Raw genomic sequence first — 24,835 nt, 5'->3', positions numbered from 1 at the left:
GATGTCTTGTGAATTCAGCTGGGTTTTTATTTAATTTAAATGATATCAGACATTTAAAAAAAGAAGTCTTAAGACATAAAACAATTATTCAGGCGTGAAGCTGTTTAAATAAACCCAAAACCTTAAAAAAATAGTTTTCTTTTTGTACTCTTGTTTAGGTTAAGTTGGCTAAATATAAACACAATAAGAAACAAATACACGTCAAAAGAAATTATGGAGTTTAAGGCCATAGGAAGGAACAATATGCGTTTACACCAGATATCATAAATAATATTTTCAAATCATCAAAATGCCTTAAATATTCTCACTAAGCTATGATGAGCTAGTCTAATTGTCATTTAAGTTAACTAGTTTACATAGTGTCGTGCCAATGCTGGTACATTTCACTCTTAAGCATACTGTCAAAACTCGGTAACCACACAGCATCTCTCACACACACACACACACACACACACACACACACACACTCTCTCTCTCTCTCTCTGCAACATGACAAACAGACACGGACTAAGCATGCAAGCAGCAAATTTCATAACACGGAATGTATTCTGAGAAATCAGTGTCTACAGAGCAGCAAAAAGTGTAAATGTCGGCAATTTGAACCTGCTGAGCTTCACCAACTATAATTTGTACATGTGTTATTGAACACTTCACTGCAACTTCGAAGTTTAAAAGGGGGCTATTAGATTGAATGTCAATTGTCAAAATTCTTCATTTCAAACTTGAAGTCAACATGAAACTAAATTCGCAACCCATTTTACTTACGCAATGTTATGTAGGCCTACCTCTGAATGAAACTTGGAATCGTGACAGTGAAAGAGTAACGCGTTACCCATCCGGATTGTAACGACTTTCAAATGTATTGTTTTCGCCGTGTGTTTTTATTACATTAACGGCATTAAATCATTATGTAAACTATTAGCAATATTTCAGAAAGGCTGTATTTAAATGAAGAGAATTACATTTAATAGTTTTTCCAAGAGTGTATCAGGGAGTAGGCTAAAAATGTTTTATTCCACACCTGCTTAAAAATCCGCGGAACACTACAGACATCTCTTTTCTGGGTTAGGTCTCAAAGGACGCTACGCTTATGATTGGTATGTTTTGAGTGACACACCAAAAGATCCCAGCTTCCCCACGAGATCTCCAACCGGGGTTCAGGGCTTGAAATACACCTGCACCACCATAGCTTTCATCGCTTCTGTTTGAATTAACCCGCTCGTCAATCATTACACATCGGAAAAGGCGAAGAATATTCAACTTGACGTCCTATTTGAATTAATGATGATTTGAAACCTAAAGATCATTTCTCCACATCTCCGGGCGCTTTAATGAGTTTGACACGAGCCGAGTGTAAAGCAGCAGGTGCGCGCGCGGACTGACACTCACGCTTAACCGCTCTGACAGCAAAGCGTTTAAAATGAGATTTGGCGGGAATCTGGAGTTGTGAGAAGATTGAGAGTTTTATTCCAACTATTCTGAGGTTTGCTTTCAAAAACATGAAGAATTGGAATTTGAAAGGAAAACCCCCCCCCCACTACGTAGCCTAAATTTAAGTGTTGCAAAAAATAAGTTCAGTCAAACACTATGGGTTTTGTTTTTTTGCGGCAGCACCATGATGTTGTTTGACCCAATAAATGTCCGTCAACCAGGATTCAAAACATTGTGGACCATTACACGGTAAGGGTCAAATGTGAATGCTAAGGGACTAAAAATGAGATTAGCATTTTAGCTTGCCTCTGTAAAGTTGTGTGTGCTGCACGTCTTAAATTTCTGCTTACCAACAAAACAATTGCAAATTACATTTTATACCAAAGTGAAACAAAAACTCAATGACTATTAGCTTGTCACAACTGCTAGACCAGTATTGTAAGTTATATTCTCATTCCCAAGACCATACAAGACACCGAGCGCTCTTGTGGCAATATGGTTTAATCTAATTTCTTTCTGCTGTTTTCTGTTACATTTTCTGTGTACACAGTGAAAGGTAGCCACACATACACCAGGAGTGATCTGCTCACTCCTTGTGCATCTGTGTCTCCTCTAGCTCTAGTTACAACAATCTCAAAAGGTATAAAGAGTTTCATCTGAAGCTGAAGTTAGGTTTAATGAATCAAACAATCAAACTGCAATGAACATACAGAACTTTCTTTCACAACAAAACAATTTCTCATAACTGTTGGTCCTTTAATTTAGATGCTCCAGAGGATTTCAAACCTGCCCATGCAGGGAGTCACACACATTTAACTCTCATCAAATTTGCATGGGAAAAAAGAACAGAACAATAATTGGGAGAAAACACACACACACACACACACACACACACACACACACACACACACAGACATGTTTCATCTGTTCTCCACAATGTCCTCTAATGATAGAGAGATCACAGAGGAAGCAAGCCCTCGAATGTAGTGATGGGCCCAAAAGGTGCCTCTCTGTTATCGAGCTGATATCTGGCACTCCAGACAGCAACAATGACTGAATGCTTCTGATTCAGTTTGGATTCAACTTCTCTCTCATTGGGTCATTAACTCAAGAATCACAAATCAGCTTAAATTAGATTCAAAGATAAAAGTATTTGTATCCTTGTCAGTTTTGCCAGTCTCTTTGAAAATGAGAGAATAATAAGGATACTTAAAAAGACTGATGATAGAGGAAAATAATTATTTATAACAACAAAAAATAATAATTACAGACACAAAGAATGAAGGTTTGGTCAAACGTTCTTTTTTAGTCATTTTTCCTAGACTTTTTTTTAGTCATTCTTATTTTGTTAAACAGGGTTTAAGGAGACCTGGGTTAGCTTGATCCTAATCAGCTAAAAAGCAAAGCACCCTCATGCAGTCTGGATCATGTGTCATTACATCACAGATGCGCTCCACTCAAGAACATAGTGGGATGTGGGATGTAAACATGAAATTTCTTGGCAATAAAAGGGAAACAAATAAATCCGAAACATGTATTTTTTAAGTTCCTTCATGTTAGCAGGAGGTCTAAATGAAGCAGTGAGTGTATTTGGATCTTCAGTTATCCTGATCCTCACAGGCGTTTCTGTGCAATGAGTGACCCGACCACGACACCCGTGAGCAAGGTCATTCCCGCCAGCAACCACTTCTTGAAGTTTTCTTGTGATTTTCTGCTCTCTGCCGCTGCATCTTTTCCAAAGATCTCTGCGAAGCGTTCCTGCAAACACACACACACAAAAAGCTTAGAATGAGATTTATTTCTATAGGAGCAGACTCATAAACCAGTAAATTTTATGAAAACATGAACATACATAAGTTATTATTAACATGAATGAACACATAAAAAAATAATTACTTGAAATAAACAATTACCACAGTCCCATCAGTAGTACAGTGAAGGTAACATTCAAGCACTGTAACAAATATTGTCACAAGCTATTCATAGGAGGAAAATATTACCATGCTCAACCATCCTATAACTGACAAGCTCATTTCAGCCAACCATTGAACTCCTTCAGTGCCCCTCCTCTCCAGGCCTTCCAATAATCCTGCCCTTCCTGTGACAAGTTTGTGTGCACAGTGTGTTCATACCATGACCACCAGGGGGCGAGATTGACCATGCCTGTTTCTAAGACTCCACTAACCTCATTTCTCAGCAGGATTCTGTAGCAAGCCCAATTTTATCTGAAAAGCTGAAAGGGGATTTCAGGCTTTATAACGTAACCTGTTTCCTCAGGGAACACACACACACAGAAGTAGAGCACACCAACTCCAGACGTAGGCTGAAATAACTCATCCGAAGCACTGCAGGAAAAATCTAATATGACTCATAAACATGTACGCATTCATATTACCCAGACAATTTCTGTGAGGACAGAAACATTTTTTTCTTCAACGTTTTCTCAGTTGGATCTTTGGATTCAGGGACAATACAATTTGTTTCACTGGTATCGCATTTTTGTCAAAGGTATTAGAGCAATGCAGTGATCAAGCCAAAAATATTCTGTGCATGTAGCCGATTACAACACAAACACACACGCAACCCTCAGACGCCCACCCCTGTTTTCCACTCAAGAAGACTGATGTCATCCTCCAGTCTTTCCCTTTGCCCTAGTTATCTACACAAGCTTGAAAATATGGGAAGAAGAATGTGAAGGAGTTAAATGAAACCATCCGAAACCATCCGTGCACTGTTGCAACACTTATCAGTCATTTATCAGCATTTCTCTTTATGATGAAACAAAACTGGAGGAGATGACACAGCATGTATCAGGAAGAAGTTTATTTAACTGTTTATTTAATTTGGATTTTTCAGAATAAAAAGGGGCAGGTGGCTGATGCAATACTGATATATTTTTAGTCTGTGTCATACTATTATACAAGTAAAAATTTGAAAATGCATTATAAAACACTGAGAACAAACTTTGGTATATGGCCAAGCAGACCAAATATATTAACCAATTATCAGCTGTCGCTAATTAAAAAGCACAATCAGGAGATGGAAAAGAAATGATGGGGAGAAGAAGAAATGGGAGTGATTTGTGAGTCTTGTGACACAGGCTTGACTCAAAGTCTGCATATAGTTTCATATGCATAGCAGTTCAGTAAATCAGAGAATGTGTTAAATGGTTAGTTCACCCAAAATGAAAATTCTGTCATTAATTACTCAACCTCATGTCGTTCCAAACCCATAGTATTCTCGCTGCTTCGTAAAAAAAAATTACGGTTGAACCACTGATGTCACATGGACTATTTTAACGATGTCCTTACAACGTTTCTGGGTCTGGGAACATTTCAGTTGCATTGCTGTCTATGCAGGATCTGAGAGCTCTTGGATTTCATCAAAAATATCTTAATTTGTGTTCTGAAGATGAACGAAGGTCTTACGGGTTTGAAACGACATGAGGGTGAACAATTAATGACAGAATTTTCATTTTTGGGTGAACTAACCCTTTAACCACTAGGCCACAGCTCCAGTGCTTTGTCACCATATTTCTGCATATTAATACTCATCGTAATCCATTCTAGCAACTATACTGAACTCATGTTTCATACAATCTGAGATAGATTGTGAATTCTTAATCATTACAAATATCTTTACATCAATGCACTAAAAATATTATGTGCATTGTGCAATAATACAAAAAAGGAGCAGCTCGGAGATGACACATAGGTGTCTGATGGAAGGACAATGGACAATCTAAATACAACTGATAAGCCTTGGTTATATAATCTGGGGTGGGGCTGTCAAATTTATTGATAGGTACTTTGTTTTAATTGACAAACAGCCTGAAAGAGCTGGATGAGGAGAAGGAAGTAAGAGACAGTCAAGTAGGTGGAGAGTGTTTGGGTATGAAATGTGTGACAGGTGTAGTCAAGGAGATGTTCGTTGCATAGATGTGTGCAATGAAGTAAAAAAAAAAGAAAAAAGCAGAGTGATTTACATAGGAACAAGATGAAATTCATAGGAATTGATTTCGTAAGCGTGAGGGAGGGGTGATGGGAGTGGCGGAGGCTGATAACAGACCAGCAGTTCCAGAGCAGAGGGGTTATCACAAACAGTGACGCAGCACATGACATCACAAGCCGAGCCTCAACTCACTTTCACTTAAGGTTGACACAGATACCCCAAAACACCTCATATGCACAAATCTATGATAAACAACAACAAAATCATTAATAATAATAATAATAATAATAATAACAATAACTAGGGCTGGGTAAAAAAATATTGATATCTCGATATTAATCGATTCTCATTTTTACGGAATGATATCGATTCTTAATTCCCAATTAATCGATTAGTCTAGTCTGTTTTCAGTTAAAAGGCACTTCCCATCCTACATATTGTAATAAGCATTGTGCTTTGGTACTTTTAATATGAAACGGTCTCATATTTCAAATTCTGTGCATTGTATTGCAGTATTCAAACAATAAATTTACCTCAGAAAAACATATTCGGTGATCATAAACGCATTAGTCAGCTAGAAAAATAAACCGTTGAGAGGAGCATTTTGCTAAATATATGCACCATATAATATAATATATTTATATTCATTATAATTTTTACTGTTCTTCAATGTTTAATTAGTTTGAATAAATCCATCAAGTTATGACAGCCATTATGTTAATATTTAAAAAAAAAACTAATTGAAGTAGAAATATTATGTAATTGTAACTTTATTATTTTAAAAACTTCATTAAGTGTAATTAACAAATCAGTCAATTTTAACCTTCAATATTATGGTAACGTAGTACCAACTAACTCTCATGTATATTTTACAGCATTAGTTGAGAAACTTTCTTTCCTTGATAAAATTTGGCATGTACTATATATCCAAAATAATCGATATTGAATCGAATCGAAAACTTGTGAATGAGAATTGAATCGTGAAATGTGTGTCAAAACCCAGCCCTAATTACTACAATTTCTCCAATAGTTATACTGCTTTATAATTATAGAACTAACAACTAGATTTGTACAATTTTGTAAAAAAAAAAAAAAAAAAAGATTCTAAAAAAAAAAAAAAAAAAAAAAAAAAAAAACTGCTCAGAAAAATAACTGCATACAAACCACATAATTTGATGTTTGATTCATATCTCTACCAGTGAAAAAAAAACTCAACGGCAGTATGAGTCAAGCTTAAGTTTAAAAAAAGTAACCCAACACACTAGCTCACAGAACATTGGCTAAACATCTGATGCATATGGCACACTTATCTGGAAACACTTCAGGAGTTTCGAAGCCGTAGTCGGATTGGTTAGATTATACAGTATTTCCGGGAGACGTGTGTGTCACGTTCTTTAACGTTCCGCCTGGAAACAAAAATGCCGTGGCACCAAACCCCCTCACGAAAGAAGAAAGCCATCGTGTCTACAACTGACACTGAACTAACTAAACGCTGAATTTTCAAAAATTCGTGATCTTTAAAATATGTCCGAGAGTTTTACACACCGGTCTGTTGTTGTGGCAACATTTCCACGGCCCGAAACGTGACGCGGCACAAAACGAAACGAAACGTGATTGGTTGCTTTACCTGTCAGTCATATGGCCTCTTGGGCGGGCCTTGGTCATTCAAAGCAGCCAAACTTCCCAGACCTTCAGCTGTCAGTCTGAAGGTCTGGCTACACGAGACTAACTATCCTATGAGAACAATCTAGTATAAAAGTGAACTACTGTGTCAATGCACAGTGAAGAGTAAATATAATTTCTCTCATGCACTTCCTCAGGCACGCCTTTGTCAACCTTAGGTAGTTTAAACATGACCCACGCTGACCTCATCATGAATGGTGAACAGAGGGCGTGCTGCAGTCAATGCAGTCAGATAGCATTAATTTGCATCACTCTTTAACAGGTACATGAGTAACCCCTGCAGGAATGCTAACAGTACAACTTGAAAGCAGAACCAAGCCTAAAGCACACACGCATTGAGTATCAGTCCATGAAACCGTGAGAACAATGTAGATTGGTATGACAAGAATGTGACTGATTACAGTCCAAGTCATAAATCTAAGACATGTTAAGGCATGCTTGTTGGCAGTAAGATTATGGTGTAACACACAGCAGCACACATCCTACAATGTTTTATGTGTCATGTGTGCAATGGAGTACAGACACAGGCAGTACATGTGATAGGTGGATCCAGGAGGGGCAGATATGGAGGTGTGGCCTAACCTTTTGAACTGACATCTTTCATGCTGAAGTGATTAAGCAAAATATCTGTGTGTCATGCGTAAGCTTTAATGAACTAATCATCAGCTGAAACATGACCGGCCTTTGTTTTAATCTTCAAAATAAGCAATAGTAATGCTTGCCTTAGTAAACACCACTAATAAGCTTCTTTGTCAAGCACTTAAATGCATTTCTTTCATGTTCAATCTAATTCCATAATCATCTTCATTTTGTGCTAACCGGCAAACAACAGGCAACTATAATTTAAGTTCCTTAGTTTCTATTTCACCAGGCATTTTCAACATTTTCTTATGTTTACTAACAAAAGTGAACATTGCATCTGTGTTCAGTTCAACACTTCATTTCATTAAAAGTCCATTAATCTAAAACTTTTACACTTTAAAAAAATTCAAATGAGATTCTAAAATGAATCTATATTAATGGAACAGTTTAATCCAAGTGTTCTGAAGAGACACAATTGTTTTATATGAACATTTTTAATTTCAGCTTTTATTTATATGTAAACACTGATCAGTGCACATACATGGAGCACACCGAATATGATAAACGGAGGCTCAAATGTGCTTTCTTGATGTGTGATTCATATGGATTTCTTTTACAATCTTTTTCTAGACTTTTTAGAGCAAGAAAGTTTCAGTTGTTTAGACTTTCAATGGAGTAACAGACAAATCTCAGGTTGTCTTCATTTCTTGAAAATGAACTAAAGTCTTATGGGTTTGGAATGACACGAGGATGAGTAACTGATGACAGAACTTTTATTTTTGGGTGAACTAACCCTTTCACAAAATGCAGGGACTTAATAATCCCAAGCCCACCAAGCCAGGTACAGCACATGCCCTGACATGTCTCTAACAACACAGTGTAATACGCCTTACCATCATGACAGCATTTGTGACTCGCTTTTTAAACGGATCATTAACCAACGTGACTTTGTATATCTTGCAACAACACCTTAAAAAAAAAAAAAAAAAAATCCACTCCCAAACTCCCACTGATCCACTGTAGGTGTGAGTGAGTAAGAAAGCATTTGTACACAAACACAATCTGTCAAGAAAACCTGATTTGTACTGGCTCCAAACAGCGCTGAGGTTGTGCGAACGCTCCCAAGAGATACCGGCTGCTAGGCAGCGGTGACTGCCAGGCGTGTTCCATAGCCCTATCTGAACAAAGAGCACATACAAACTAGGCCCTACAGGAGAGAGTGAAACCAGGTGCAAGGTGCCTGCGTTTTGTTAGTTAGCATAGGCTAATATCCAAATAGAGGCCAAGAAAGGGGCCGATTCTGTTTCTGAAAGGAACACAGTGAAGGAGAGGTACTAGAGGGATATATAAGCTGGCACAGATGATGAGACCACAGGCACACAAAGTCATCCTCACCACTATATCGCTACAGATACAATACAGCTACTGATCTACTCTGTTGACATCAGTGTATTACATCAAGCCCAGCCTCATCCTGTTAGAAGAGGAGCAATTTGTTCATGAAAGAGAGGGTGTGTGCGCACGTGTGTGTGTGTACGTGTGTGTTTGGGAGACTATGAGAGTGTTGTACAGAGAGTTCAGTTTGGTTCGGTTGAGTCAGAGCACTGGGTTTCTCCACTGTTACACCATCCTGACCCTTTAACCCTTGTCATGGGGTTTGTGAAGCCAATCACTTGCATTCCAGAACAGCTTGTTCTGTTTTCAGCCAGACGATTGATAATGCACACACTTAGAACACTTTCACAGAAAGACAGCGTGGCCGCTCTTCTGTACTGATCAGAGAACACTGGTGTGTCTGTCTGTACAGAAGCTAGTGAGAGATGGGTGTGATGGTTCACCATCCTTCGTCACATTTCTATCAATACTTCTGTTTCAGCCTTTTCTCGCTTGGTTGATCAATGGGAATCCTCTGAGAAAAAAAAAATACATCTGTACATATCCTCAAGAAAATACCCATGCAAGCCTCCATGCTAGGGTGTTCTGTATGGTTGCTTTTTGGCCATTTTGGAAGAGTTCCCAGACAGCTGTAATCATTTTGGGTTACAGGAGCTGTACTTTTAATACATTTGAATAGAACAGTGCTGAAAATCTCTTTTTCTAACTTGCTTTCTTTAGCTCAAATCACACTAAAAATCTCTTTTGCAGCCTGGTCCAGTTAATATGGACGCATAGTGCAGAGGTTTTTTTTTTTTTACTCTATAATGAGCATGACAATTTCTATATATCCCACTCCTGGGCTGCACCTGAAATCGCATACTCTCAGACTAGGTGTCCCGTTTGAATGAGAAGTATGTTCTATATAGCATAAATGTAATCCAGACGTTTATGAAGTTATCATTGTAATGTGACCTACAGACGTCAGTTAAATTGCTTCACTGCCATTCACAACTCCTCTCCAATGGCCTCATGGGATTGTACATTTACATTGCATTGTACATTGTACATGTACATTGCTTGGGCACTTCAGAATCTTGCCCGAAGTAGTAGGTCATTCAGATACTTTTTGGCTACTGTTTTATGAATACTGTGAATTCAGACATACTACTAATTTTTTTATATTGTCGGAAGTACACATATTCTGACGGAGCCCTGGTCTTTTCCAAAGTCAAAAGACCCCACAACCAATTCCATATGATATACTGCTTCCTCAATATGACTCCCATCTCTTGGCCAACGTAAAACTCTGGGGGACTTTTCCTCCAAATGTAATAAATGTAAATTGTCTGATCATTTAGAAAAATAACAGCATTAATAATAGTCTTCTCAACAAACCACATTTGAAGGATCATTGATGTCCAAAGCATAAATGCAGGTCGAGTTACGGTTTAATCCTTAGGATTATGGGTTTGTTCAAATCCCCAACCCTAAGCAATAATAATAACGATTCCCAGGAAGAGCTCATCATGGATATCTACAGCCCGAGGCTGGCAAGTGGCAACCAAACAAAGCAGCCTAGTTCCCAGCAGATGAGACAACAACCTGGAATGTTCAAGAGGTTTCCTAGCAAAACAAAATAAACTCTCGCTCTGAGATACCGTCAGGCCTCTTTAAAATGCGTTGAGCCCGAGTGGTGAGACAAGAGGAAACCAGTGGGATTCTTTTCTGCTGTGAAGCCCGCACACCAGCACAGAGCAGAACAATTACAGAGAGGCCGGAAGGGCAGGATTTCCTCACGATCGCTAAGGAATGCTGGACACCCTCATTCCTGTGTTGAAACCAGCTGATAGGAAACGTGCTTCGAGGGAGGAAAAAAATTTAATTCCAACTGTGCGGGATCAACAAGCGACCTGGCTGTTCCTCGCTCAATCTCTGCAGAGTCACTCTTAGACTTCAAGCTGTAACCGGAAATTTCCAGTCCACGACTGCAGAGATGGTGGAGAGAGTAAGAAAAAAAAAAAAAGAAAAGAGGTAAAAAGAGGACTGAAGCTAAACAAACCCACCCAAACCATCACAAGGCCGGATATGTGACAGCCATGGCCATTTGAGAATTACAAGAATGTTGCAAAACAAACAGGATGTCAGTTTTTTTAAGAAGGTGAAATTGCATTGCAACGCAACATTTTTAGGGTCAAAATAAACAACAACAAAGCCAAAGACTGGGTTTGCCACAATTACTCAATTTCTGATCAAACTGATGGTCATCATCTCTTCAGTTCAGGTCAACAATGTGATCTCACTTACTCTAAGAGGGTGACGCTGTGAAGGCGTTTTACAGCAAATGGGATTTCTGATGTCAGCCTGGTATTTACCATTTTAGCTGTCAATGACATCAGCATGCACCTACAGGCCAGGCAAACATTTATTATAGAGAGTCTCTCACTTTTTATAGAGAGCAAGAATCTCTGTCTGGTTTATGGCCTGTGGGTTTAGTGGTTCACAGTTAGAGTAGCTGTAGAGTAGCTACAGACACAATGATACTGCCAGCTTCCTATGTACCTTAAAATCTCATTAAAACAATATATTTATCCCTGCGTTAAGATACATTTTTTTTTTTTCACACTTGTAATTCTGAAAGGATGTTATCACCCCTTTCAATCGGATTTTGAAGTGCCAATCCTAAATTGTGTTGCCTGATCTACAATGTGAAATAATGTTACTAATATAGTGGAGTGAGTTTATTGACAGACAACCAATCATAAACTGCACAATTATTTAGTTCAAATGACCCAAATCTTAACATTTTTATGCCCAAAAGATCAAGTTCTAAATATAGATCCACCCATTTTAAAATTTCATCTGATGAGACAAGATAAAATTGAAGAAAAATGAATCTCAGTTTTAAATGTTACATGTGAATTTAGGCATCATATTATAATGTACAGTTAGAGAAGATTACATTTAACAGTGTTATTAAAATTGTGTAAAATATAAAATGGTGACAATAAAATATATAATATTGACTAATAAATGAAAAATAATAAAAAAAAACACTAATATCAGCCACTTCTAAACACTTATAGTTTGGCAAAACGGACACCAACGGAAAGGTTCTCTAACCGTTTAACGTTTCAGTAATCCAAAATACAGGAAGCAGCGCCCTTGATGAAAACCAAACATCAGTTTCCCAAGCACAGAAAGTACAGTCACCTTGAAACCACAGCAACACTGGCCTAGACAGATGATTTTCCAGCAACTCTGTTGCCTCATTCACAGTAACCACACTGACTGTTCTCAGTTTATTAACTATTCACCTACATCCAATTTTCCCAATTACTTCAGTCTTTGCCCTGAAACATCATTAGTGTTTCATTATGTAACTGTTTAGAGGTGATGACACCTGAAACATAACACGGGTCTGCCCCACGCCTCAAATTTAGCTGACAATTAGAGCAACAAAACAGACTCCACTAAACCCACGGCCCAAATGAAATTTAGACCACAAACATCCAATCAGAACACAGCATGCAAAGTAATCCGAGCGTCACACCTCCCCGTTTTATTTTAGGTTGTATATCTGGAGGATCTGTCTGTGGGAGGTGTCCTTTGTGCTTGCCTGGCAATGTGGCCATGTTTGTGCGTACCGTAAATGAATTAAAGAGAAGATTAATGAGTCAGGAGAGTGGGGCTCAGACTCCAATCTGTTCTGCATCTCACCGGGGAGACATCACCATCAGCTCCCATTCTGTCAGCCAAATCCCAATGAGCCGGGACACACGCAGAATACATACGTCCATATACATACAGATATTTGGACACACATATGCAGCCAGATTTACCAGCCTCACCAGCCTCTGACCTAAACCTGCTCTTACAGGCAGACACAGCCTCTGGGGATATTTGTCAAGAAACAGACTGTAAGACTTATGCATATTGGATGATGCTGAAACAGAGCATGCATGCAAGTACGTGTGTGATGCCAAGATATAGTCATGCTTTTTAAATCACAAATGCTCCACCATCTTCTCAAAAATATAATGAACTGTGTTGGTGGCAACCTAACCAGCCCAAAACAACCAATTTTCAGCTGATTTGTCGACCACTTGCAGGTCGAAGGAGAGTTCGAGAATCCTGTTTGAAACGGTCATTATTTTTGAAATTCCATTAGGTGATGTTAGTGGAGCAGAAAAGATATTTCTGAGGAGGAGAACAAGGTGGAACCTAGAAAGAGACTCATAACAATATGACACTCAGAGATGATATCAACACACTTGTATCAGTCACTGCGACTCCATCGTCATAGCCTTTTATTCATGGCTGATTCTAATCCTACAGATGGGGCCTCAGATTTTTCTCCATAATCTGATTTTAACTAGAAGCTATATAGAAATGAGGGAAAGCTAGATAGAAAAAGAGGGGCTTTACTGAAAGGGCCGGACAGAATATAAAACATACAGGGTGAATAATGAGTGAGAAAGCGAGAGAGGGGGAAATTGCTCATGACCTGATTTTCCAGCATAAGCCAGTTCTGTTGAAGCAGAGCAACAGTCATGTTATGTCCAGAGCGGCACAGGCGAGAAACCGATCTGATCTCTACCCCGTTTCTAATCTGGTAACAGCCAGGCATCACACACTCAGACTGAGCTTACATTCTGAGTCAGGCCACTTTTATCAGTCCTACCTGAGAAAGTACTACTCTGGAAAAACCATGCTGAACTCTGGTTTTGAATGACACCATTTCTTTATGACTTCATTTCAAAAGTACAAACACGCTTATAGAATCAGTGCTTAAATAGTTGATTTACATATGAAAAAGTATGTACAATAATAAAATACATACACCAAAAAAAAAAAAATCCCTCTGCATAGCTAGAGACTGTTCAGCACAGCACATTAGGAGCAAAAGTGAAGCGCAGATGATCCTTTATGAAAACAAAGCACATTTGCTTTTTTAAAGTCGTAATTCTGTCAAATGGACAAGGAGCTTAATGTGGTCCACTGCTCTGTGGAACGGTGACAGAGCTGCTAAAAGGTTAGCGGGTCCTTTCAGTGGGCCGTTATTTGTGTTATTAGAGGCTAATTGCAGTGCGGTTCGATGATGCTGGATAATCTTGGCTAAAGTGCATTAGGAGAGCTGGGCTTAAAGGTGCAGGTCACTCTTCCACACCATTGACCAACACACAGAGAAGTGTGTGTGTGTGGAAATTTTTAATTAGCAAAGAGGAGCTTCAGCTAAGAAGCTAAACCCACTGGAGTTGAACAACACGCATGTGTACAAAAACACTGGAACAACACGAGAAAAACGTGTGGGAAAAAGTTAGCTAAAAATACACTAGGTGTATTCACAAACACTTAAGTGAGAGAAACTAGCGGCATCACTGCTAATAGACAAAAATGTGCTTTAGTTGTGCATATGTGCATGCATTTAAAGGATGTTTCACCAAAAAAAAAAATAATAATCTAAAATCCTGTAAATTACGCAACCTTGTATTATTTTAAACTCCAACTTTCCTCAATGGAGGAAAAGAGAAGAAATTTCGAAGAATGTTGATGCTGCTCTTGATTGGTAAGAGTCACATGGGTTTGGAACAAGTAAATGACAAAATTAGATTTTTTTAGGTGAACAACCTTTTCAAAATCTGTAAAAATTCTACATTTCCAAAACAATTTATTCCGTGTTTGGGACACTCCGTTTCCTCCCCCGTGACCCTGGCAGAATGGATCAGTCCAACCTTCCTTGAAGGTGAGGCCAGAACCCCGTCTCCCCCCTGCCTGTGACATAAGAGGAGTACACTAGCATAGCGTTAGTCGTTTTCTCCATCTCTTCCCCCTCTTTCTCTCTCACTCGCTGGTGATAAGGCTGCTGGAACAGACTGAAATCACACCATCTGTTTACTGCCATTTTCACTCAGTCAGCCACACACAAACCAAGCACACACATAAAGGCATGTGCATGATATAGTTCAAAAATGAAGTCACCTTGTGAAATATAAAGAGAGAACATTTCAAATTGTGGCGATGAACTGAGTCAAAAGGTCAGGGCTAAACTATGACCTTGAGAATAGCAATGTTCAGCACCACTACCAACAGCAACAAATAAAATTTGATGAAGCTTAAGCATAACATGACAATGAGATCTGTTCCAGTGTCTATGGAGGACAACATCACATCTGGATCAGCATCTCCACTGCTGCTGTCACAGTGCGTTTACAGCCAAGCTCCTCACCTGGACGCTGCAGGTGTGCATGTGTGTGTGCACCCGCAGCTCCTTTGTTTAAGGTAATCGCATGCTCAGCGTGTGCTATACCTTGCAATAATCGCGCAAATGAGAGGCATGTGTGTGTGTAAACGCACACGAAATGGAACAATAATGCACATACTGCATTTAAAATGTGACATGCGCGATCCAAACCCAGACACAATTGACCAGGAGCACAAAAGCAGACGTATAGTCTGTCATGCGACACAGGCGCAGAGTGGGCGGCGCTGATGTATCGGAGCTTGACGAATGATTGCGGGAGGCGGGCCGCAAACACGCATGGCCATCGCGCCTGCCAAATCGATAGAGATGACCAGTAAGGTGGAGGGATGATGGATGGACGAATGAACGCAGAACGAACGAGACAGAATGAAGGGGTGAACGGGGACACTAACGGCGGTGACGCAGGCATGTTGTTGCATGTCTGATCTGCAACACGTCCACCCACGTGAGAGCGAGGGAAAGGCGGGGGAGATAGACCGAAAGAAAGAAACAGAGAATCGAAAGAAAGGAAGGAAGGAAGGAAGGACACGAGATGGAGGCGGGAGTAAAAGTAAAAGTGATGGAGGATGGGTAGTAGGGGGTGGTCCCGTGGGTGTTCCTTGTGCAAACATGATAGACAATGGGACGAGGGCATGTGTGTGTATACAGTATGTGTGTGTTTGTATTCACACGCGTATACATTTGATGAAACTCTCGGTAACAGCCATACGTCACACAATGACTTCTGTTTTGGTGACAGTGATTAAAACGTGCTAAAGGCGGGCCTTTGTTTATCAGCATGCATGAGCGCATCACTACTAGGTGTATGTGTGTGTGTGAGGTATGTAATTAATGATTGGTTGTGTTTGGAAGTCACTGTTCTAGTTAGGAGCAGAGTGATAGTGAAGGAACCTCGTTGGATGCTAATGAGGGTTTCAGAGGGACTACCATAACACACACAGACACTAAAATAGGAGTAATGAACAAAGCAGGTGTAATAAGAGTGAAAATGTATGGATCACCCCTCCCACTTTATTGTTATTTTGCCCTCCGACTCTCATCGACTGCAAATAATTTATCCTGTACAAGCCTATCCGAACAAAGGCAGTTACCCTGAGCACATTCACATATAATTCAAGCCTAATTGGTAATATCCCCACCCCCTCAGGCACAGGACTCCTGTAGTGGCGACTCATTCACGTCAGTCATTCCCTTTCCCAGTCCCTCTATTGAATAGGAAACAACATTTCTTTAAAAATACTAGAACTGAATGACATGCTCATGCATTCTTCTGTAGATGCAAACAGTTAATAAATGATTAATGATTTTTAACCCAAACCATCATGGTGATCATGCACAAGGAAAAAGACCTGATGTGACCGCACCTCTGGGCATTATTACTGTATCACTGCAGATCTCCCCAGAGCAGGAGAGAGAATAACACAGCCTGACATGCAGGTACTGCAATACACCTGCATCATACAGCTGCCAGCAACTGCGTAGGCAAAGAAAATGATACAAAAAGGTAGTTGAAACCGTGGCTGTGTGGGAGGGGAAAAAACAAGCATGCACAAAATAATCTTGAATATATGAGAAGTGAGTAAGTGAGAGTGAAATTTGAAATGGGCATTCCCAGCTAGTCCCCCAGCAAGGGGACGTCCCAGTGCAACAACTGCTGGCACCCTTCGGTTTTTGCGTCAGCTGCTTTTAAATCTCACTACAAAGCAAAAACTGAGATGAATAAATAGCATGAGAACCCCCCCACCCACCATCAAAATGCGTTGATGTGTGTAAAATGCTCACTAGAGAGAGTTCAACCGTGAAATCAAGCATGCACATGTGCTTATGTGTGCCTCCCGCCACCGCCACACTACTGGCCTGATTGAGACAGAGCATCCTAAAGACAACCGCTGCATAAGTTCAGACTGAAATTGATGCCGAATGTGACGGAGATGAAGAGGGTTGAGTGGGAGTCTGCAGAAAGGCGGCCTACATTCATGTAACACATACATGTCTGTCTTTTCTATGTCAGACACGCAGACCTCATTTTCCTTCCCCATTGAGGAAGTGACATGAAGAGCACACTCCCACAATTTCTGCTCAAAATGAACCAAAACTGCAGCTGGGTGCCTCAGGATGTGAAACCTCAAGAATTCATTCATTAGCCTATTGTAGTACCATTCAAACGCAGCATAATAAATCGCCCAACACTTCCATCATCCTCAACAGTGGGCATCTAAAGCTGCACAGATTGCAGTCTTTCATAGGTTAACTTTCCGATTCTAGCCGACAGTGTTAATCTCTTTAACAAAATTACTGACAAAAATGTTTAATAAGAGGGTTTTTAATTCTGAGATTCTACTTTTTTTTTTTTTATTCAATGATAGTGTAGGTAAGGCAAAAAAGATTAAGAAATGTAATTATTTTAATTAAAGCATACTGTGTGACAAGCTAGTAGACAACCAAAATGTCCACATGAGGGCGATGTGTTTTAGAACGTTGCCGATTTGTGTAGAGAAAAATAAAAACGAAAGTGTATGTACACCTGAGTAGTAGAGTGTGGTGAGCAGCACTCATGGCCTTGCTACCCTGCGCTGGTCAGATGTCATCTGATTGTGGAAGCTTAACAATGAGAGTTTGGGATTAACTACCTGGAATTTTAGTACTGTGAGAGCTGATCTAACTCCTCCTGAAGTAACTACGGATTAAATCTGACAACAGCTACAGAATGGTTCTGAACTTCCCGATTCATAAACAGCGGCTGAATCTTCATGACTGACGCTACGGGATGAACAAACATTTCGCTGCTTATTTTCTTTCTGTGTGGGTAGCTGGATACCATGCTTCTAAATGCTTTAAAGACGGTTTGGATGTCGTTTTGAAAAATGAATCAAGCACTAGCAGAATCTTGATGATCTTAATTGAATCAGAATTAGATGGAATTGAATCAGAATTAGATGCAATTGAACTAGTGGAAAATAAGAACCGTAAGTTTTGTTGCCCTCTCTTTTTTTTTTTTTTACTTTAGCCTCTCTCCCTCAAAAGTAACAAAGTTTAATGAATCTTGGAGTGCTAGAATTGAGACATCGATAGTTGGAAATGTTTGCAATGAATCATTGAACGTTTGAACCATTTGAACTTAATCATTGAACACCTGAAGTGCTAGAATTGAGACATCGATAGCTGGAAATGTTTACAATGAATCATCAAACGTTTGAACTATTTGAATTGAATCACTGTGGTCAAACTGTTGAGATAATGAAGATTGGTTAAATTTGAAGTATTGATGTGAATGGGTGAAAATAACTGAAGATAATTCCTGTCCTTACAAAAAGGTTTATGGTAATTTCACCTAATTAAGCTGTTCAAAGATTATTTTCAGGGTAAAAGAGGTACCTCTAGGTTAGTTGTGTAAAGAGTTTGTTTGATTGTGTTGAAATGACTTTTGAGAGTATGTACACATGAATTTTTCTTTTTTTTCCTTTTTTGAATGGTTTCTTGTAAAATACGTTTGAATTATTTTTGTGTGTATTACGAATGGAGGGGAAATTGGAATAATACCCCAAAGCAAGTTAAACTGGTTATTTCTTGTTTGTTTATTGTTGTCTCTGACTCAAAAGGCTTCAAGGTTTTTTTGTTTTTTTTTAATATATGAGAATCCTATGTAGAACTGACTTTACAGTATTTTTAATTACTAAATTAGTAATTTATAAGTTGGCACCCCAGCACCAGTCAGTCCGCTACAACTGTTAATGAATATATACAAGATTAATGCATTAATGTTTTTAAAGTAGAAAAATCTAGGTTTCAAAGACAGTTTTCAAATGCTATTATAAAATACTGAGACAAATAATTATATATAAAAAAATGTTTTTTTTTATTTTGGTTTAATTTGCACACTTAATTGAAATGTTATTTTTGTAGACAAAAATTTTATGCAATGTTAGTCTTAAATGACATGAAATATTGACTGAATTTTCAAAAAAAAAAAAAAACTGTTTATCCTGTTTCTTTCTGTTTATCCGAACAATGAAGACAGCAAGATTGTTTGAGAAACCTGTTTGAAAACTTGCGCCTTAAAGTTCTCATTCCTAAGGTCACATGCTTAGAGATTCAAGATCCAAATTTATAGATAAAATAACGTGTTGACTTTTACTGTGTACACAGTTCTGGATTCTTTGTGCGATCAAGACATCACTAGATAGAAAAAAGGAACGTAAAGGGAAGAAAAAAATAAATAAAAATGCACGCTCTAGAACAAAACAAAACATGATTTTGTAAATGATACACTGACGAATGAAAATAAGCATCTAAACTACAAAAAACAATATTAACAAAACCAGTCTGCCAATCAGAGTCTGTTCTCTGCACCATTCAATAAACCAGCCTTGTTAAAAATGACCTTTACAATCCACTTCCATATCTCACCCTCACCCAATCAGATTGCAGCCCTGATCACAAAGAGAAAAAGCTGACTTGGCCAGGACCCTCCATTACCTGCCACTCGTCCAACCTACATAAAGAAGAGAACTAGCACAAAGGGTTTTCACATGACTTTACTCATGCATGCCTTTCATCACTGGACAGCTGACCGAGGGGAAATAACAGAGAAAAAAAAAAAAGTGAAAAAAAAAAACACAAAAGATGAAAGGAAAACAATGAACTGTCAGTGAATTCCTCTCCATTCCCAACCATATGTGCTCATCTCCCACACGCTCTTGTCTCCGCTCCGTTCTATAGAGTTTCGATTGGGAATTAAGACTATAGAAATCAATAATCAGCTGACCAGTAGCTGTGGTTTGCTATCTTATCTCCCATTCCTTTCCCCTCCACAGAGTTTCAGCATCCCCACCCAGGCTCAAGAGAGGGCAGGCGCTAAAAACAGCCCTGTCTGGACCCAAGGGAGCCAGCAGATTTGGCCATGCAAAACACGCTCTTTCATCAATAGCATCCACTTTTCCTGGACTGTTACAGTCTGTTAAAAGCTTCATCAAGTATTTGAATCTCACATGGCAACAGCATTCTTAACAGGATAGACAACCCAAAAATGTACATTTCTGTCATTTACTAACCCCTCATGTTGTTCCAAACCCATAGGACTTGATCTTCAAAACTAAAAATATGATATTTTTAATGAAACCTGAGAGTTTTCGGTACCTCAACTGAAAGTACAGGCAACTAAAACTTAGAAGATCCTTGATCTTCTGGATTCATGTGGATTCAACTTACAACAGCTTTATGACCTTTTTGGATGTTCTAGCTAGCTTTTGGTTACCTGGACTTTCAATGGAGGCACAGAAACCTCTCAGATTTCATTAAATATATCTTCATTAGTGTTTTGAAGATTAACCACAGTCTTACAGGTTTTGGAACAACATGATGCTGAGTAAATGACAGAATTTTCATCTCTTTGTTGAGTCCTTTAAAGAGACTTTTTCTATATAAAGATTGGCCAAGGGTGGTTTAAATGCAATGAACATATCTTCTGTTCCAACAGGACCATTTGAGATGGAAATCATTCAAAACTATACACCTGAACAGGTTATGTACATAGAACCTGCTTGCGATCAAACTGAAGAAAGCTAACAATGGTAGAAAAAAAATACAAGTAACTTTCCACTCACCCATCCTCCTTGGCTCTGGATCCAGGGCTGAATTTTGTTGTCTAGGTAGACGGTCATCCAATCCGCGATGCTTCCCACTAGCGGGCTCATCTCCTTCTCCACGCACTCTACACACAGAGCCCCTCCGAAGGCAAACAGTCCCACGATGCGGCCCCAGTTGACGCCGTCGCGGAACACCTCATCCATCACGCTCTCGAAGCTCTGGTACGCTGTGGCAGGCGTGATGTGGAGCTGCGAGGACAGGTCATTGAATGCTTGGGAATAACGCAGCTCAAACTCGTTGGCAGAATCACGAAGCGCCTCCTTTACCGCGTCCAGACCCCCAGTCCCGTTCGTCTGACGCTGGGGGGTTGAAGCGGGGGACCTTGGTGGGGTCCCAGTGGAACCAGTACTTGTTCCATTCAGGGAGCCATTAACGAGGGTCGTCGTTCCTGCTGCTGCCTCATCATCATTCCCTTCCGCCGCATCAGTCCGATTTGTGTCTTCTGTAAATTCAATGTGATTGTAGGGGTAGTTCCTCTGTGAGAGTTTATATTTAATAAAAAATACCACCAGTTCTCGGTTATAGTAAGACATAATTCACGTTGTTGCTAGTCGTTCTCCGATGTCTGGATATCCACTTGCTCGTTCTTAGAACACAGTGCACACCCTCGCGTCCTTCTCAGGCTTCTGCCGACGCTCAGGGATGGTGCAATGGCTCATACCCTGTGGTAAGACAACAGTGCAATGAATTGATCCGTAAATACGCAATCATTTTCACAAACAGGGAGAGGAGGGGGTCAGGGTGAAACTTTGGAAGAGGTTAAGGGGCACTGAAGATAAACAGTTTTTTTCACCCTCTAAAGCCCTCTTACTTAATGGAGAGGCTTGATCAAAGGAACAGATGGTAGCCTCTCATCACCTGCCTACTATGAAAAACATGGACAATGTCCTCCCTCTCCCCCTGTCCAAGACATGGCTAAATGTACACTGACCTTGACATGAGTGAATTTTAAGCAGCAGGGGGCAAGAACAGCTAGCGTGGCTAGAATTATGATTCCCTCATTTCAACAAATCTATAACGGACCTCAATTGTGGTGCCAGAAGATCCAGTCAAGAGTCACAGACAAAAGATTAAAATGTTTTGACAACTCGAGTAGAATCTTAATGAATTTGTATAATCTTTGCTAAACAGAATAGACTGAAATTAATACATTTATTAATCTGTGCATTAATTTATATATCTTATTACAGCTCAAATCTATACAATGTTTTGGAATTATAACGTCTGATCAAGAGAATCAATCATTCTGAGAATATATATCTGGACAGATAGATAGAACCAGTAAAGAGATTTTTAAATAACTTTATTATGAAATAAATAGATTAAGTGACTTTTTTTTTTTTTTTTTTGCTGATTTCGTCTTTTTGACGACATCACGAGCGCGGGGAGTTCACGCTGTACATTATCTGATCGCTCCTGGGAAAAGCGCGAGAGTTCTCAGGAAGCACTGGTTCAGCCAAACACGTGCTGACAACAACGAGGCTCAGAGCACAACACATGGCCATTTCAGAGGCTGCACTTTTTGTCTCGGAAAATTTACCCCCAAAAATGTATTTCGTTACTTAAGAAATGACTCGTTCTCTGTCCAAATATGACGCATACCGCCAGTCTCTAAAATACGAGTCACATCCTTTATGCCACATGTAATATACATAACATTTACATATATAGTACATGATGTGGTCGCACTTATCGATTCGCGCTGGATTGATCAGCAGACACTTCCAAGGAGTGAATTATTTAAGATTCTAATAAGGAGACACGCGGTGTGTTTACAAACACAATGTCAACTCGCAGCACAACACATTCCCACAACCGAGCGTGTACGAATACATGATCCCAGACAAAGCTATTCAGTGTTTTATGTTAGTGTTCTCAAAAAACAACATTTTTCTTAAAGGAAAGTCTACATGCAGTAGTGGCTAAAATACAGATTTGCATTTAGACCAAAGCTTTTATCGACCAATTTGTTAGAAATTACCTAAAACAAAGTCTAACGTCAACATTTTTCTACTTTATCTCACGTTATCGTGCTTATTGACAACGTTTAAGATAATGACAACACGGAGAGTTAAAGAGCATTCAGCTTACCATAACACAGCCAGCTCACTCCTCGTAGATTAAGTCAACCAAGCAAACAGCTCCAGAGAGTTTATGTGAATGTTAGTTATAGATTAAGCGGCAACATCAAATAGAAACTGCGGCAGATCAAAAGTAATACTGCGTGTGAGGTAAAAAAACCCAGCCAGTGCTAGATATTTCTCTTTAAAGCAGACCTCCCCTCTCTGTGATAGGATATGATCATCTAAATGACGCTCACGCTGCCTACCCAACCATTACGTAATAAAGCCTCCGTTCTCGGGCCCATAGCAGAGGCCGAGCGGAAACAACCAGTCAGTTCTGTTGGACAAGACATATCACTTTCAGACAAGCGATCGCACAGAATCACCTCAGTCCGAGAAAACGAACATAAAAGGACCAAATTCATAATGATTTGCCATATATTTCCGCTGATCACAAGCAGAGGGCGAGAGCTCTCCAAATGTCGCCCTGTCTATGCTGAGGAGAAACACTGGATGTAGATTATTATAGCATTTCTTAATCTTTTACAGGTCAACATACAACTAGCATACATGATTTACGCATGCAAGTAAAATCGAACTCCCCTTTATGTTTTATTTACGAATGAATGCAATACGTTCAACGCTTTTCTGCACGCATTTGAGTTAAGTCATAATGAGAAACACCATATGCAAACAAGAGAGCAAATTAATAACAAGCCCTATATAATTGATGGTTCTTGCTAGCCAAGAATGCATTTCCTGTAAAATCCAAGCCAGCTACGTCAATCTTTCCCCCTTCGGCTAGTTAGCCGTGTAGCTAGCGCCATGGAAGATGAACTGGCTTTAACGTTACAGGAAAACGCGAAATCGTTTGGAAGCGGGTGTAAAGATAAAGCTCCCATTTCAAAACGCATCACAGACCTTTGGTACTTACTCGGATATTTGGAAAGGCAAATTCCTGATCTCCCGCATGATCGATGTCGGTGTGTTTCTCCTCGACCAGAGTGCAGTCGGTGTAGAGCCGCTGTCAGCAGCGCTTCGGTGCTCTGAGCATTCAGCGGCGCTGGCTCAGTTCCGCCCCTTCAGAGCTACTCTTAAACTAAAGGCCTATTCATATATTCAGCACACACATCAGATGTGGACCGAGTGTGCTGGCTTATGGAGTAACTACTTTACTCACTCCAAAGTCGTTAATTAAAGCCTATTATCATTTAAAAAGCAACATTCAGTTATGTTTTAAAACGCTGAGACGCGCCATTCAGTGTAACTGCTACTAATACCGATGACTAAATCTTAACGAACTCGCAACTTTTACTCATTATGTGGCCTTAAATTACTTAAATTAGTAGTTTTCTTTATCTAACTACAGATATTTGGATATGTATACTTAACTGACGATATGTATGTACATTTTAAATAACAGTAAACGGTTTGAGCTCTCACTAAACAAAGAGTGGCAGAATTACTATGGTAACCTTTGTTACCCCAAAACGCGCGTGATGCGTCTACTGTGACAGCGACACCCTGTGGCGCATTTAAACGAGTACAAATCTTCGCTTTATTCATTAAAATTATATATGCTGGTGTTGTCGTGATATAAAGCATTTGTTTTCTATCTTTAAAGATTCAGGGAGCCTCCATCCAAGACCCCTATTATAAAAGAGCGAACATTACTACATTCGGTGTTGGGCAGTAACTATAGTTACTAGTAATTTAGTTACTGTAATATTACTTTTTGCAGTAACTAGTAGTGTAACTAATTACTAATAAGATTTCAGTAATAATATTACAGCTACTTTCCATAAAACAGCTTAGTTACTTTTGATGCCTCAACCCCGCT

General features: G+C 39.4%; 1 protein-coding gene across 2 annotated transcripts; it reads right to left on the bottom strand.

The window, feature by feature from the left end:
- Positions 1 to 4: 4 nt before the first annotated feature.
- On the bottom strand, positions 5 to 24,404 carry bcl2l1 (BCL2 like 1). Of its 2 annotated transcripts, none has more exons than XM_058762805.1 (3): positions 23,930 to 24,404; positions 20,890 to 21,594; positions 5 to 3,189 (listed from the first exon to the last, which is right to left on the bottom strand). In XM_058762805.1, the coding sequence occupies exons 2-3, from the start codon at positions 21,463 to 21,465 to the stop codon at positions 3,046 to 3,048; spliced, it is 720 nt and encodes a 239-aa protein (XP_058618788.1). In that variant the 5' UTR covers positions 21,466 to 21,594; positions 23,930 to 24,404; the 3' UTR covers positions 5 to 3,045. The 2 variants fall into 2 exon arrangements, with proteins under 2 accessions (XP_058618788.1, XP_058618789.1); XM_058762806.1 differs by lacking the exon at positions 23,930 to 24,404 and adding an exon at positions 23,024 to 23,532.
- Positions 24,405 to 24,835: the final 431 nt, after the last annotated feature.

Source organism: Onychostoma macrolepis, chromosome 23 (genome assembly GCF_012432095.1).
Source record: "Onychostoma macrolepis isolate SWU-2019 chromosome 23, ASM1243209v1, whole genome shotgun sequence".
Lineage (NCBI taxonomy): Eukaryota > Metazoa > Chordata > Actinopteri > Cypriniformes > Cyprinidae > Onychostoma > Onychostoma macrolepis.
Note: the sequence above shows the minus strand (reverse complement) of the source record. Positions and strands in the feature narration are given on the sequence as shown.

Bases quoted from the DNA above. Each gene is read 5' to 3' on its own strand.
- bcl2l1 (XM_058762805.1), bottom strand. From the start codon at position 21,465: ATGTCTTACTATAACCGAGAACTGGTGGTATTTTTTATTAAATATAAA. The intron at 3,190-20,889 runs GTGAGTGGAAAG...GTGTGTTTGCAG, and splicing joins TCCAGAGCCAAGGAGGATGG to GAACGCTTCGCAGAGATCTT.